This window comes from Gadus chalcogrammus, chromosome 16 (assembly GCF_026213295.1).
Source record: "Gadus chalcogrammus isolate NIFS_2021 chromosome 16, NIFS_Gcha_1.0, whole genome shotgun sequence".
Classification (NCBI taxonomy): Eukaryota; Metazoa; Chordata; class Actinopteri; order Gadiformes; family Gadidae; genus Gadus; species Gadus chalcogrammus.
In genome coordinates this window covers 1,334,238-1,350,400 of record NC_079427.1, presented here as the reverse complement: position 1 = coordinate 1,350,400, position 16,163 = coordinate 1,334,238, and the positions used below count along the sequence as shown (strand labels likewise).

Sequence of the window (16,163 nt, the reverse complement as noted above, 5' to 3'; positions counted from 1 at the left end):
TAACAATATTAATAATTAGAATAGTCATGGTTCAAGATGGATGTTCAGGTTGTAGGAGGAGGAGGAGGAGGGGGGGGAGGAGGAGGAGGAGAGGGAGGCGGGGGAGGAGGAGGAGAAGGAGAGGGAAGAGGAGGAGGGGGAGAGGGAGGGGAGGGGGAGGAGAGGGAGGAGGTGAGGGAGGGGGAGGAGAGGGAGGGGGAGGAGAGGGAGGAGAGGGGGGGGAGGAGGGGAGGAGGAGGAGAGGGAGGAGGAGGAGGGGGAGAGGGGAGGGGGGAGAAGGAGGAGGAGGAGAGGGAGGAGGTGAGGAGGGGGAGGGGAGGAGGGGGAGGAGGTGAGGGAGGAGGAGGAGGAGGTGAGGAGGGGGGAGAGGAGGGGTCAGATGTCCGATAGACTTCCCTCCAAGCCTCCGTTCGGGCAAAGTGTGTAAAAACTGCAGGAATGAAAGGAGAAATTCAGGTTAGGTTATGTGAGGTTAGTAGATACCGACCAAGTTAGATCAGGTTAGTTTAGGTTAGGTTAGTGGTAACGACCTGTCGGGCCCGGTTACGTTAGGCTAGGTTAGGTTAGTGGGTGCCGACCTGTTAGGTTAGTTGAGGTTAGTCGAGGTTAGGTTAGAGTAGGTTAGGTTAGTTGAGGTTAAGTTAGTGGTACCGACCTGTCTGGCCCGCTGGCGCTACGGTCTCTCTGCCGGCGGTTCTTGAACCAGTTGCTGACCTGCGTGACGGTCAGCCCCGTGGCCGTGGCCAGCTCCCGCTTCTCGCGGGTCGAGGGGTACGCCTTGTAGTGGTACCACTCCCGCAGCACGTGGCGCGACTTCTCCTACGAGCAAGGCACCGAGGGGAACCCAGCACAGTGTCAGACAACCACCGCCGGGGAGTGAAACCGTCGCCCCCACAGACAAGGTGTACAATCTAATCCGGCCTAAAAAAAAAAAAGTTTGGTTTCCTGTTGGTTGTCAGTTGAGGTCATGGGTAGGTAGGGAATTTATTTTATTTTTTTATTTTATTTTTTCCATCGGCAGCGAATGATAGGTAGGTTGTTTTCATTTAAAAACGAGAAAAATCGCTCATCCTTGTACAGAATGAAGAGGTGCGGTACCAAAACGTAATTATAGTTTGCATAAAAAAAAAAAAAATCCTTTTTTTTTTATAAAGCTCATTAAATAATTTGGGTCGCACATTAATTGACTGGGTCGGTCGTAACCGGAACCAAACAATTTTTTTTTTTTAGGCCTCCGTGTTACAACATTAACACAAAGGAACCACAGACGTAAGTAAACATGGGACCCAGCCTCTCTTTACGGGGCCTCGGGCCCCCTCTCAGCCCGGGGCCTCCCCCTAGCCTCCAAGGTACTCCCCCTAGCCTCCCCCCCCCCCCCCGTACCTTGAAGCAGTAGCTGGTCTGCTCCCCGTCCCAGATGGTGGCGGGCAGGGGGAACTTCCTCCTGATGCGGTACTTCCCGACGGCGCCGAGCGGGCGCCCGCGCTGCCTCTCGGCCTCGGCGTAGTGCGCCCGCAGCCACAGCTGCTGCAGCGGGGCGTGGCAGTGCGGCGAGAAGGGGCGGGCCTCCAGCAGGCCGTAGAGGTCGGCGTAGCGGCCCTGGTGGAAGGCCACCACGGCGCGCGCCTTCAGCACGCTCTCCAGCGCCGACGACGCCGACGACGACGGCGCCAGGCTGTGCAGGAAGGAGGTGAGGCGGTCCATGCTCCCGGCCTGCAGCAGCACCTCGCACATGCAGGCCACCTGCTCGGACGAGAACACCACGTCCATGGTGGGGGCGACGGGAGGACTGGGAGGACTGGGAGGACTGGGCGCCTGGGTCGGACTGGAGCGGCTCGCTCTGTACATCGGCGCTTTGTTTTCATCCTGCCCCTTTCCCTTTGTCAGAGCTCACGGTGTTTAACTTGTAACCTGAGAGTGAGGGCTGCGAAAACATTGTGCCTCTCCTACACACGCACACACACACACACACACGCACACACGTACTCACACGCACACCCGTTGTGTTTCCATTCATCCAGAGATGGAGAGGTAAATGGCCGTGCAACGACAACAACACGCAGCCCATTTGGGTAGATTTCACTAGACAAATAGGCGCCCTACCCCAGCAGGTGAGGTCCACTCAGGTGAGGTCCACTCAGGTGAGGTCCACTCAGGTGAGGTCCACTCTGTCTCCCAGTGCTCCGATGCTAAAGTATCGAACAAATCCCTTCAAACACTTGACCCTCCTTTTGTCAATGTAGTTTATTACAATAGCATGACAAAGTCATATAAAAAATAGAATGTTTCTGAGTACAAAACGATAAAAACGACAGACAACAAGTAGAAAACATCAATCCCTTTCAAAGCCATCCAAAAGTCTTTTAAATGCGCGTTTTCTTTGGTAATTCCAGAGGCGTACGATCGAAGTGGGTGGAGTACATGCATTACATCGTAGACTAAACACAACAAACATGTGGGCTATGATTGTACAGACGTATTGTAACAGCATATTGAAAACATTAATATGGGCTTTATAAACTCGGCCAACGCCCAACATTGACTAAAGATCTACTCATTCCACCGCTTCTTCCCTTGCCTCCTAATCTCTGTCGGGTAAGATTCAAATTGTGTTCAGGTTTACACATTATTTTTGTCTCAAAGAAAATACATTTTATACTCTGTAGTAGGGGTGGGAAAAATAATCGATTCTTCAATGCATCGCGATTCTCGCTAGAACGATTGTCTCGATGCAGATAAATTAATCGGAATTCATTTTTATTTATCCTGCTGCACTCTGTTCCCCAGAGAGGGATAATTTTTGTAATCTAATTAAATTCTTCTAATTCAAGAGCAGCTTTTTCTTTAATGACATAGAAAAGAAAGATTGGAAATAAAATAAAACTGAAACCTATTTTTTGCATGCTTCCATATTGTGTTATAATGCAAGCTGCATTGATTATTGCATTCAGTCATATTTGTGACAAAAGCTTTCTCTCTTATAAAATAAGATAAGTTAATTCATCTGTTGATGTCTTTAATGATCATCACAAAAGTAGGAAGTGATTAGTAAACTCTGAGTAGCAAAACCAGCTGTATTATATATTGTTGCATCGAGATGCATAATCGCTTCAGAATCGAATCGTTGACCTCATAATCGGAATCGAATCACGAGGTGCCAAGAGATTCCCACCCCTACTCTGTAGCTGTCCACATACATTTGGCCCAAAAGAAAATGGATACCGTTTTCACAATGGTGTAATTTAACACTTAAAAAAAAAAAGATATGGGCGACAATATTAATGTCGCTTCCTATTACAAACATTTATAGAACTTCCATTTGACTAAATAACATGCAGTTTTAAAAATGTAAAGTAATGGGTACATGGTTCAAAAAGACTATGTATACACAAATATATAATCAGACAAAGAGACAATAGAACACAATCGCTGTTATTATAGCTAAATGTGCTGCATTGAACATAGCAATGTGTACCTTAATCAAGCCTACCCCCTGTGTTATGGCACTGGACAGCTCACAAATTGGTGTGTTTAATGTTTTCAATGGAGGGAACTGAAGTGTAACAAGTCAACTCGATTCCAGCCGGTGATCCGCTCCAGATCTTAGGACTTTCCACTCAAACGTCTCTTGGAAGTTTCCTTTAAGCCAGGAGCCGGAGACCACAGCCGACATTTCAGAATCTGTTTTTCATAACACAGCAGTGCAGTGTAAACATCATGCAAATGAAATGTGCAAAATATAAAAGCAGGAGGAGATGGAGGGACTGACCACACCAGGAGTGTTTTACATTTCATTATTAGAGGTAAATCAGACAACAATGTAGTTTAAACATGAAAACTGGAGAATGTCTAGGAGTGTAGGTAGGACACCCCGCTAGTTTTGCTGTATCATACAGCAAATACACTCTTTGTAAAAATGATACACTTGGATCTAAAACATAAGGCACTTTAAGTTAAAGAAAATCACATCACAACAAACAAACAAACAAAAAGTCCAAATCTGTCGAGTCAGTCGTGTTTAGTGTAACGGCCACGTCTTCAAGATCTGTAGAAACGCGCTCTAATCTCCCAGGTGTACTCGCTTGGAACACAGCCCCACATCACGTAGTGTGTACTTCAGATGCCTTGCATTGCAGCTCAGCTAATTCTACATCCTAGTTCTACAGTCATGTGAGAAGGCTCGGACATTACAGGCTTGTTCTTGGTCGGTGCTGGACTCAATATTGCTGCAGCCCTTGAATCTCTTGTATAGTATTTTTACGAAAACAAACAATCTCATCGTTTCTTTACTGCACTATTCCTACTGGAATCCTAGTCTCGCTTCTGCAATCCGACTGCTTTGGTTCATTTCTGCATTTCTGCGAACAAGGGGAAAAAATATGAAAACAAAAACGGAGACGTCAAAACAAAACCGGAAGACCTCGCCTGAGGACTCTGACCCGAGGATGTTAAAACGTTCTATGTCAGACCATTCCTCTGGTTCCTCAGAGAAATGCTGCAGGAGTCCAATCCATAGCCGGATGTGTCCTGACTGAGTCTGAAAGGTTTGGTAACCATGGCGCCCAGGGATGAGTCTACAAGGTAGCTTGATGATCTCACAGTCGCTCTGTGAAAGGACGACCATTCAAAGCCAACATGCGGACGTCTGGCTGAGGACATGTTACCTTCTGGTCCTCGAAGCGTAAAGGATCATGTGCACGTAGTTGTTCTATAGTGTAGTGTTCATCACCACATCTTCAGTCGGTCTGCCAAAAGCCCAACACTCGGGAATAATAAAGTAGATACACTGTTCATAATAACTGCACTTTAAATCATCTGAAAGGTGACCAAACACAGGTCACTAGAGGTCCAGAAGGCAGCTGATTGGTTACTCTGTGTGGCGACCAGAGACTCTGATTGGAGGCGCTGTGGTTCGAGCTTCCCTTTGCTGAGGCCGAAGCTCTCTGATCCTGTGACTGGCGACCACTGCACCACCAGGAGTATGTCGCTTTTAGGCAACAGATAAAAGGCACGTCAGGGTTTATAGTGTGAGGAGGGGAGGGCGTCGCGCCAAAAGGGAGCGGACAGAGGCACGCCCATAGGGCAGACGGACAGTCTCTGCAGGACAACATTCTGGGTCAGGCAAGACGGTGCTCAGTCAAAAAGTCAACATCACTTTGAACCCTGTCGATCGATATCTAGTCCACTGGTGAGTATCGGGTCTGAGACGACCTCGCGGCTGGCATCGAACCCACGCAGCCTTGGTTCATCGTCTCCGCGAGGGAGGGACGTCTGCGTCCGTCCTGATCATTAACGCAACGTAATCTCCGAGCGCGGTCACAGCGGTCACCGCGCGGCGCCTTCGGTTTCTCACGAACGGAGGGGGCGGGGCCTACAGCCCCAGCCCGTCCTCGTCCTCGTCCCCCACGGGGACGGACTGCAGCTGGGTCAGGACCTTAGCGTCCTCGTCCATGTCCTCCGAGGGGCCGAGCGGGGACCCCCTCCCCCCGTCCCGGTCCGGGGACGTGCCCCCCAGCAGCAGGGACTCCCCCCCGGGCAGGCCCAGCAGGGCGGGGTCCTCCCCCAGCTCTCCCTTCCCCCCCCGGACGTCGAACAGCGCCAGGCCCGCCGGGCCGGGCGGCGACACCGGGCTCCACGCGGACTGGGAGAGCTGGGAGAGCTGGGAGAGCTGGGAGAGCGGGGGGCCGGGGGGGGCCCCGCTGCACATGGGGCTGAGGGAGAGCAGGCTCTCGGGGGTGAGGAGGTGGGACGGGGGGGCGGCGAGGGCGGGGGGCTCCAGGCCCGGCTGGGGGGACGCGGCGTAGCCGTCCGGACCGCCGTACAGCGGGGAGGAGTTGATGAAGCTGAGGGGGGAGGAGAGGAGGGCGCCGGGGGGGGACACGCCCGCGGGGGTCGGCGGGGGGCCGAGGAGCAGGCTGGCCGGGAGGGGGGGGCCCTCGGGGGGGCCCTTCAGGGGCAGGCTGGTGAGCTGGATGCCGGCGGGGATGGTGAGGATGAGCTTCCCCTGCTGGACGCTGAGGTAGGGCCCCCCTCCCAGCAGGAGGTTACCTGGGGGCGGGGGGGGAACTGGGTCAGTCATCCTTCACATACACTGCAGAGGAAACATCAACGCCGCTTCCTCCCACAACCTTTACACAACTTCCCTTTTGACTCAATAACAGGACACATGTGCCGTGTCCCGGTATCCATACTGCCATGAGTACACTTAACGTAGTACACTCTCCGTACTCACTAAGTGCGCTAATTAACAATAAACATCCCGCTTTGAACGGTGAACTCTTTACGCCTAGCAGCTATAATAACTACAAAATGACTTAATGCAGGCTATGTGGAAAACGCGCCGACTTTGGCTCTGCCCTCTTCCGCTACGTAGCTAAGATGGCTGCCGTTGAGTACGAAGAGTGTACATTCGCCACACACTTCGCGATTTGACCGTTTCGAGTGCACCCTCCGGGTCCGTCCAGTACACTTGTTTTCGCCTGATCTGAATCGGAACGCCCTACGTACTCAAACGTAGGCTAGTAAGTACGGATAGTATGGATACTGGAACACGCAGCTGGTTCAAACGTGTGTGTGTACCGTGAACCCCCCCCCCCGCCCCCCCGCCCTGAGGGCCCTTACCTCCGGGTGACGACGGCAGCTGGATCACCCCCGAGTTGAGCAGCTGCACGCCGGGGGCCCCCAGATTCTGGAGGGGCCCCACTGGGTTCAGCCTGAAGGGGGCCTGCGCGGGCCCCCCGGCCCCCCCCGGGGTGGAGGTGAGGATCTGCAGGGGGAGCCCCCCCCCGGCCGAGAGGGAGAGCGAGGGCGTGGCGGGGGCCGGGGTGAAGAAGGACGAGGAGGAGGAGGAGCTGGGGGCCGGGACGGGGTCTTTGGTCTGGGGCCCCTGGGAGGAGGACACGAGGGGCCCCCCCTGGTTCTGGGGGCCCCCCCCCAGCGAGAGGGACAGGCCCTGGGGGAAGGCCCCGCTGGGGAGCTGGGTGACGGAGACGATGGTGGTGGCCCCGTCGCCCAGGGCCACGCTCTGGTGGGGGGGGGGCTGCCCCGGGGGGGGGGCGTGGAAGTGGGGCAGGGGGGAGGAGAAGGAGGAGACGGGGACCAGCTGGGGGCACTGGGAGCCCAGCTGGGGGCACTGGGAGCCCTGGGGGCCCCCCGTCAGCCCGGCCGCGCGCTGGACGAACTGGGACACGGGGACGCCCTGGATGGACGGGACCACCTGGGGGAGGGAGTAGACCTGGGGGGGCCCCCCGGAGGAGGAGGGGGCCACCTGGGGGAGGGAGTAGACCTGGGGGGGCCCCCCGGAGGAGGAGGGGGCCACCTGGCAGACGGAGCCGGCCGGGGCCAGCTGGGGGCCCGAGCTGCTCAGCACCACGTACTCCCCCTGCTGGCCGGGGATGGACAGCACCGCGCCGGAGAGCACCACGCCCGGGGGGGCCATGGAGGACGGGAGGGGGGGGCTGCTCTGTGCGAAGACCAGCGAGGGGAGGGCCCCCGGGGGGGGGGCCACGGCCGACGGGGACGGAGATAAGGACGAGGAGGACGAGGAGGAGGAGGAGGAGGAGAGGGTCCGCCCGGCGCCCTCTGACGCCATCCCCATCCCCGGGGGGGCGGTGATGAAGTCCAGGGGCCCCCCCCCGGGGCCCTGGGCCTCCGGCCCGTGCTGAGCGGCAAGGCCCCCGGGGGGGCCGGCCTCGGCACTCAGCACCAGCTGGGTCAGCCCGTTGAGTCTGGCCCCCGCCCCGTCGGGCCCCGTCAGAGAGGCGCCCTGCAGGGCGGGGCCGGGCTTGGCGACGACCTGGGCCCCGTTGAGGAGGAGGGGGGGGTGCCCCCCCACCGGGCTCAGGGTCACCGTGCCGCACTCCCCCAGGGTCAGCCCGTTCAGGATGAGCCCCGCCCCGTTGAGCAGCAGCGGCTGGGCGGCGGTGAGGAAGCCGTTGGTCCCGTTGAGGATGAGCTGGCCCCCCCCGGGGCCCGGCACCGCCGAGAAGGAGAGGATGGGGGGGCTGGCCCCCAGCGGGTCCCGGGGCGGCTCGTCCTCCATGTGGACCTCGTCCTCGGAGCTCTGGTTCCCGTCGGAGTCGCTGGAACACGAGAGGACAGGGTGGGTGGGGGAGGGGGGAGTGTGTGTTTGTTTGTGTGTGTTTAGTGTGTATTTGTCACGGGAAGGTGTGTGTGAGTAAGGTGAAAGTGTGTGTTTGTGTTTGTGCCGAAAGGTGTATGTAGTGTGTGTTTGTGCGGGAAGGTGTCTGTAGTGTGTGTTTGTGCCGAAAGGTGTATGTAGTGTGTGTTTGTGCGGGAAGGTGTCTGTAGTGTGTGTTTGTGCGGGAAGGTGTCTGTAGTGTGTGTTTGTGCGGGAAGGTGTCTGTAGTGTGTGTTTGTGCGGGAAGGTGTGTGTAGTGTGTGTTTGTGCGAGAAGGTGTGTGTTTGTGCGGGAAGGTGTGTGTAGTGTGTGTTTGTGCGGGAAGGTGTGTGTGAAGTGTGTGTTTGAAGCTCAATCTAAAAACATGACAGTACCCTCCTAAGTATGGCATGTCACTAGTCACATTTATATTACAGTGTGTATATGTACATTATTTACATGTATTTTATTTGTCTCACATTGTATAGATAATTTGGCAGATACTTCTTCGATGGCTATCTTACAGCCTCATTAAAAAGCAATAATATCCCATTTGATTTTATAAATACTTTATAACCCTATGAAACCAAGCATTAATTTATGCAAAAAATAACCCCGTTTTACCCCATAGTCGACATAACTAATCACGCATTGCTCATGTGTTGACGGCTTACAGACAGTCAATGTGTGCAAAGATTTCCCTGCATGACCAAAGCAGCCCACAGAAGCTGATAGTAGCGCTGCGGTTTAGAGGCTAAATCAGGTCTGTTGTATCTCTCAGCGCATTATTATGCACGGCAGTAAATGTTATTTTTTGTGCAATTATCTTCTACAAAGAACTAGATACTGGAGATAGCCTCATGTATGTCTGCCCTGTCCCCGGGGAGGGAGCCCGCTCAGTGGACCGGTGCTGGGTTTCAAGAAACTTGAGACTCCGCGGGGTGCCTGGATCTCACATTTCATAACAAAGCAACATGCTCTGGGGGCCCGCATCAGTCTGCTGTCTGTCTGGGGGCCGGTGGCCTGTCAGAGCAGGGTCCGCCGTGTGGACATCAGGGTTTGACTTGTTTTATTGCCGATTTCTTCTCGGTCAAGAAACGGAGTCTTCTAGTCTCTAGTAGGACTCGGTATCGCTCCCAAACATTAGCAACACTACAACTACGCTCCTGGAGGCGTTAATATACAATGCAATGTTGTTTGGGGCAGAATGCGGACATTTAGTAAACCATGGTTGCGTTCGTGAATCGCGGTGTAACTCAACCTCTTAGACGGGCTTACCTCTTGCTGTGGGTCCCGGAAGGGGTCCCGGAGGGGGTCCGGTCCCGCTGCCGCCGGTTCTTGAACCAGTTGCTGACTTGTGTGAGCGACAGCCCGGTGACTTTGGCCAGGTTCTTCTTTTCGTCCGGGGTCGGGTACCTGTTGCTCTTGTAGCACTCCTTCAGCGCATTGCGGGACTTCTCCTTGAAGCAGTAGACGGTCTCCTCCCCGTCCCAGATGGTCTTGGGGAGGGGGAACTTCTTCCTCAGACGGTACTTGTCCACAGCTCCGAGGCTGCGACCCCGCGACCTCTCCGCCTCCTTGTAGCGCGCCCGGAGGTAGAGGTCCTGCAGGAACCCATGGTTCCCCGGGTGGAAGTCGTAGCTGTCGAGGATCGCGTACAGCTCCTTGAAGTCCTCCCGGTGGAAGGCGACCAGCGCCCGGGCCTTCAACAGGGTCTCGTTGCCACGTAGCAGCTCGGCGGACGGGGGTATGGTGCAGAGGAACCTGTGCAGGCGCTCCGCGTTGCCTGCCTGCAGCAGCGCTTCGCACAGACACGCCACCTGGTCCGGGGAGAAGCTCAGCGCCGACTTCTGGAAAGTTTGGAGTAATCGTTCGGAAACTTCGTCCGGATCGCTGTCCTCTTTTTGCTCCGAGTTGGTCTCCACTCCAGCGGGCTCCTCTGGGCTATCCTCGGATTGTTTTGCAGACTCCGAAGACAAGGAAGCCATTTTTCGCTGTAACTTTTTCTAGTTCCTCCTCCTCCTCCCTCTCTTCATCCTCACGTCGCAGTAGATGATGGATGTTGGGAGGGTTGGCCCCGCCCACAGCCCGTCACCGTGTTGATCTGGAGCTGGAAGCGATCATTTATTTAGATACACCCACCCTAATAGACTATCTATCCAGATAGATATCGATATCGTTTGGGAATGGATACATACAGTGAAGTAAAAGGTACATAAGTAAATAAGAAGTAAAAGGTAAGTCAGTAAATAAGAAGCAAAAGGTAAGTAATGTGGTGTAGTACTTGAGTAAAAGTGCTTTCCAACCTTTACAAGCTCAGAAAAAAGAAAGGAGAAAGGAGGCCAAACGTATATCTTTTGGTCATTTATTGGAAATTGCCTGAGAAACCGCCAAAGACCGATTGTATAAAACATTCCTATTTTGATGGACTATAATTTCAGAGCATGTAGAGAGTGCACTAACACTCTTAAGAACCCCCCATTCATATTTACTCACATGCAATTATTAGACTTATTTTTATGGGCAATTGTTGATGTTGGTTCAATAATGGACTCGTATGTAATCTGCGTAGCATGCATATAGGTTGGATGTTAAGTAGGTGCAAGCTACATCAATATATATTTTTATTAAATATAATTTATTTTTAACATTATACATATATATATCTCTTTAAGAATATATTTACTCCTAAAAAAATAACATTGGCAACTCAGCCTGCAGCGACATCAAGCGGTCGTTCCTCATATCGTTGCTAGCCGATGCGTGCTGTTGGCCCGCATCCCTATTTGTTAACGGTCCTGTCTGTCAAGCTCAAAGTGGGTGTGGCCGGGTGGTGTCTTTGTAATTGGTCATTTTTCATTGGTCGTTTGTGTGACTTGTTCCCATTCTCGCCTAGTCACGTGATGAGAGGGAGGAACCTTCCAGACCTTTTGCGACATCACAGCGCTTGAGTAATACGTCCGGTTGCTTGTTGTATTCCTCCTCGTTTCTATACCAACACCCAAGGAGATATCTGTAAGTAACTATTGTAGGCATGCTAACTAGCTGGTGTTGCTAACCTCCTGTATATAACGTTACTCTGGTTACTGCATGCTAACTAGCTAGTGTCGCTAACCCAGTGTATCTACGTAACTCTGGTAACATCATGCTAACTAGCTGTTGTTGCTAACCCCCTGTGTGTGTGTGTGTGTGTGTGTGTGTGTGTGTGTCCCCATTCAGTCGTTCGTGCGCAGTCATGGACGGGGGACTGACAGTCATCACCAACCCCATTGTGGCGGTGCGGTTGACCAGCACCCTGAGCTCCTTCGAAGTGAACAAGAAGTACAGCAGAGGCCTCTGCATCGCCGACTTCAAGGTGCGGTACACGTTCATCAGGGGGTCTGGGTGGGGTTGTATCAGAATCAGAAAGGAGTCTATTGCCAAGTAGATTTTCACATACAAGGAATAAGTTTTGGTAACTAAGGTGTGTGCCCTACAATGAACAACAAACATTCAACAATAAATAGACGGCATGATAACGAGACAGCCAAAACCATAAGTAACAACAAAGCGAAAGATATGTAGTCACATGGCTCCTGTCGCACTGTGAGCTGGTCTAATCCCCTTCACCGCTCTGCCCGTCGGTTCAGGGTAAGCTGGAGATGGTGGTGGGTACGCCCGTGTCCTGCATGGACCTGGAGCTGTACAGCACCAGCGACCAGTTCCTGGTGAAGATGGACGACAACGACGCGCTGCTGGGCTCCTACCCCGTGGACGACGACTGCCGCATACACGTACGTAGACGTCTGTGATGCAGGGACCCGTGCAGAGGTTAGGATGGGGTGGAGGCGATGCTGCCCAATATCTGGTCTGAATAGGGAAACTGCTTTGCCTCCACTGGATGTGAAGAACTCCCCGGTCAGGTCAAGATCCAACCATACTTAAAGCCTGATTCACTTTTTTTTATACACGCCCAAATTTCCCGTCTGGGATCAATAAAGGCTGCCCACAGGATTTGTCCCCACCTCAATGGAAGTTCAACCACATCATCATACCTGGCATTATACTGGCTTAAGCCAGGAACCATAAAGCAGCTGGGATGAGAAAATCAAAATAGCTTTGATCTATACTATCCTGGCTTTAATACGTGGACTGGTTTTGACCTCACCAAGGTTACGGTGTATTTCCCATCGAGCTGCCGGTGTAAACGTGTATCGCTGTGATCTCCAAGGTGGTGGATCGCAGTGGGGCGAAGGAAGGGGAGTTCAGTGACCTGTCCAAGGTGGAGAAGTTCACCATCTCAGACGATGCTTATGCAAAGAAATCAGGTACATTATGTGTGTATGTTGAATGTGTGTACCAACGTGTAGTAATTGACCCTCATGACGCCACCATACATGTGTTTTTTTATTATAACGCATACAAACTCTTTGTAGATATTTAAAATATACACGTGTCAACCGGTATTTACAAAAAATTATAAAAAATGTGTTTTTAAGTCACGCTCTAGGCACGATGTACTACATAATGTCAAGAGAATACGTACATGTACTAAATAATGTCAGGGGAATACGTACATGTGAATTCGTATGTACTACATAATGTCAGGAGAATACGTACATGTGAATACGTATATACTACATAATGTCAGGAGAATACGTACATGTGAATACGTACATGTACTACATAATGTCAGGAGAATACGTACATGTGTTCCAACCAACGCTCCGTCCCTCAGACTCGGTGAGGTCCTTCATGAAGAAGCAGCGGGTGGGTCGCTTCAACGAGGAGGAGATGGCCGCCAAGGAGAGCGAGCAGGTCGCCCGCGACGCCAAGGAGGAGGCGGCGGCGAGTGCGATCCCCGTGGGGAGCCGTTGCCAGGTGCAGGTCCCCGGGCAGCCCACCAAGATAGGGGCCGTCATGTATGTCGGTAAGTGGTCGGTCGTCACACAGCTCTGGGCTCAGAGGTTACGGAGGGTTGGGTGATGTGGGGTGGAAAACCTTCTGCATTTACATTTACATTCAGGGCAGTTAGCAGACGCTTTTATCCAAAGCGTCTTACAATAAGTACATTTGTCAGAAGAAAGAGATCCGACAATATATCTCTGTCCGTACAGTAAGGATGTTCATAGAACCAAGTGGCAAGTACTTTTTGGCGCGAGTCGCTTTTTTATCATACATTTTGGAGACCTGTGTGGTTCGTGCAGATCCGAAGAGTTTTTCTTTTGGGGGGGGGGGGGGGGGGGGGGTCGATCGGTGCTCTGATTGACTGACCCCCGTGCCTTCGAGGTAAAGAAAAGTGATTCCGGAAATGATTTTGTTAGGGGTCCAATCACAGCCCTTGCCGTCGCGTCAAAATATTGGATGCGCATGCGCACGGTAGAGCTTGGATCGGGCTCAGAAAATCAAGCCCGACCCCGAGCCCGTGCACGTTCTGTCCGAGCCCGGCCCGACCCGACACATTAACTGTAATTAGGAGCCCTAGCCCGATTCAACTCGACAATTATTTTAACATATATGTAACTTTGTACACATTTGTTACTAGGCTTACTCAGCTAAATATATATGTAAGGGATAATGTATAGAACGCCGGTCATTATCGGGAAAATAAGACCCGACAGGGCGAACAGTACACCGACACGCAGCGAAGGCGTCTTGCTTCGCCCTGAAGGGGCTTATTTTCGATAATGACCGGCGACGTTCTTTACATGATCCCGCTTATTACACGGCTACTTGCCAAAACTAAAAAAAGAACTTCACATGGTGCGCCTTTTTACAATTTATTCGTTACCAGCATTCATTCATCATTTTTTCACAATGTCTTGTTTTTAAAAGATTTATGATGACTTTATGCTCTGTAAGGTGACTTTGGGTGCCTTGAAAGGCGCCTCTAAATTAAATTTATTATTATTATTATTCGTAGTGTTGATCAGCAGAGCAATAATAAATTGTCCGCAAAGATGGTGACGTCACTTAGCAACGGAAGACACTGGGGTTAACAAGTCACCGGACTAGCTTCCAAAGTGAACGGAGCGTTCCACGGCATTGAGAAGACCTGTGTAATAAAGGCCTATAATATTTCTGTTTATGGCATAGATTTCTCCTCAGATTAGGCCAATAAACCAATGATACAAATAAAAATAAAAACGCTCGATCAAAGGCCCGGCCTGACCCGGCCCGAGGATAGTGGTGGGAAATATCGGAGAAGGATGCACTTATTGTACAGCAGGACGCAGGGTGTAAGTGCAGTTGGAAGTGGTCATCATGGCTAATATTAGAAGGCACGATTAAGGTGAATACAGTGAAGCATAACTTTCCACTGTCTGACTTTTTAAAAAAAAATTAGAAAAAAGGATGTGCTAAATGCACACTCTGCATTAAAGAAATTAATTATGCCAGCAGGGGTGTACATGCCCTGTATGCACACTGTAAGGCAGACATTCATCGGAGGAAAGTGACAACAACAATAAGTACACAAAGTGTTGCACAGCTTCTCCGAAACCCTCTTCCAGAAACCCCCTAAGCAGCAGATAAGATCAGGGACAGTGCCAGGCCTACACTGCCAGTACCTGTACCTGTGATCACATATCCAATGCAGAGGTGTGTGTTTGTGAAAATAAATTATCTTAGTTTAAAAAGTCACTTTAACTGAGTAACTAATATATTTTTTTATCTTTCTAGGCATATAGCATATAGCATAGGCCTCCTCATGATAATAGGATATCATGCCGTCATATTTTTTCAGACTTCGGGTAGCTCTCTCTTTTTTGTCATACATGTGTTTGCATCCCTGACATTAAGTGCCAGGACGTACAACATCCAGGAAGTGCGTCCATTAAGTTCCATGTCTTGCCTTCCTCTGAACGCTGTTCCCCCGGTGTCTGCAGGTACCGCAGACTTCAAGCCCGGCTACTGGGTGGGGGTGAAGTACGACGAACCCCTCGGGAAACACGACGGAAGGTACGGACGCTGTAGGGGGGCGCTCTGCCCGTTGACCATGAACCGTGTTGATGTCCGTGGCGTCGCGGTCTAACCACCGCTCTCTGTCTCCCTCTGTAGTGTCGGAGGGAAGCGCTACTTTGAGTGCGAGAACAAGTACGGTGCGTTCGTGAAGCCCACCAACATCACGGTGGGGGACTTCCCCGAGGAGGACTTCGGGCTGGATGAGATCTAAGCCGTCGTGTCCCCCCCCCCCCCCCCCCTGGGTTGTTCTGCCTTAAAGCCCCATGTTGATGTTCTACTGTTGCCTGTTCAGCCACTTACCACTAATATCAGCCCGTACCATGCGTCGTTATCTCCTACTCACACCCACGAATCAAAACGTTAGCGTGCTAGTGCCCGGAGCCCCGGTACACGGGCGTCTCCCGGTAACGAAGCCTTCATCTTTATCGTAGCAACGAGGTTGCAGTCCACTCTAGGTGACGAAGACTGTTTGTTAAAGTCACATTTTGACAGTTGGCAGGCGTTTATTAGCTGCATGAGTGACACTAGCAGGGGGCGCTGAAAGGGGCGTCTTTAGTTCAATGCACTTTCTCCACTCCAGGAGTGACGAGTCTAAGAATGTTTGAATTGCGATACACATTTCATGTTTCATTTGATTGATTCCTTTTTCAATCATCTTTAGTTCCTGGTATAAATAATTGGCAGACTCTAAAGATGGTTGCATATGATTTTTGTATATAGCGTGTTCATGGTTTTTATAAAAATAAAAAAAAAGAAAAGATCATAAAGACTGACTTGACCATACTGTAGATGTGTTTGATGAGGAGCCACCAAACCAGGGCACGAACAACTGTTGAATACAAAGGTTTACATTGTCACAGCCGGAGCCCGAAAGCGATGGATGTGAATAACACCATTTGAATAAAAGTCCTTGTGAGAAATCCTCAAGCCTGTATTAGTTTATTTTATGCTCCCAAATATAAGCATGTTTATATATATTAATATATATAATTGATATATTCATCAATAATTGATCCACCCATAGGGTTTGGGAATTGTAAAGTTAACCTGACTGTAAAGTGAACCATTTCGTATTAAATGAATACTTATAACCCGTTAAACT

General features: G+C 51.4%; 3 protein-coding genes across 3 annotated transcripts; 1 reads left to right on the top strand and 2 right to left on the bottom strand.

Moving 5' to 3' along the window:
• Positions 1-375: 375 nt before the first annotated feature.
• six9 (SIX homeobox 9) lies at positions 376-1,788 on the bottom strand. The gene is made up of 3 exons (XM_056612388.1): positions 1,384-1,788; positions 656-819; positions 376-430 (listed from the first exon to the last, which is right to left on the bottom strand). Exons 1-3 carry the CDS (start codon positions 1,768-1,770, stop codon positions 376-378), a joined length of 606 nt encoding a protein of 201 aa, XP_056468363.1. The 5' UTR covers positions 1,771-1,788.
• Positions 1,789-1,913: 125 nt separating this feature from the next.
• On the bottom strand, positions 1,914-10,182 carry six5 (SIX homeobox 5). Its single transcript, XM_056612386.1, has 4 exons — positions 9,398-10,182; positions 7,319-8,081; positions 6,622-7,267; positions 1,914-6,048 (listed from the first exon to the last, which is right to left on the bottom strand). The coding sequence occupies exons 1-4, from the start codon at positions 10,105-10,107 to the stop codon at positions 5,372-5,374; spliced, it is 2,796 nt and encodes a 931-aa protein (XP_056468361.1). The 5' UTR covers positions 10,108-10,182; the 3' UTR covers positions 1,914-5,371.
• A 72-nt stretch (positions 10,183-10,254) lies between these two features.
• Positions 10,255-16,153, top strand: tbcb (tubulin folding cofactor B). Its single transcript, XM_056611750.1, has 8 exons — positions 10,255-10,330; positions 11,016-11,134; positions 11,339-11,474; positions 11,749-11,892; positions 12,330-12,426; positions 12,837-13,028; positions 14,986-15,058; positions 15,158-16,153. The coding sequence occupies exons 3-8, from the start codon at positions 11,355-11,357 to the stop codon at positions 15,270-15,272; spliced, it is 741 nt and encodes a 246-aa protein (XP_056467725.1). The 5' UTR covers positions 10,255-10,330; positions 11,016-11,134; positions 11,339-11,354; the 3' UTR covers positions 15,273-16,153.
• Positions 16,154-16,163: the final 10 nt, after the last annotated feature.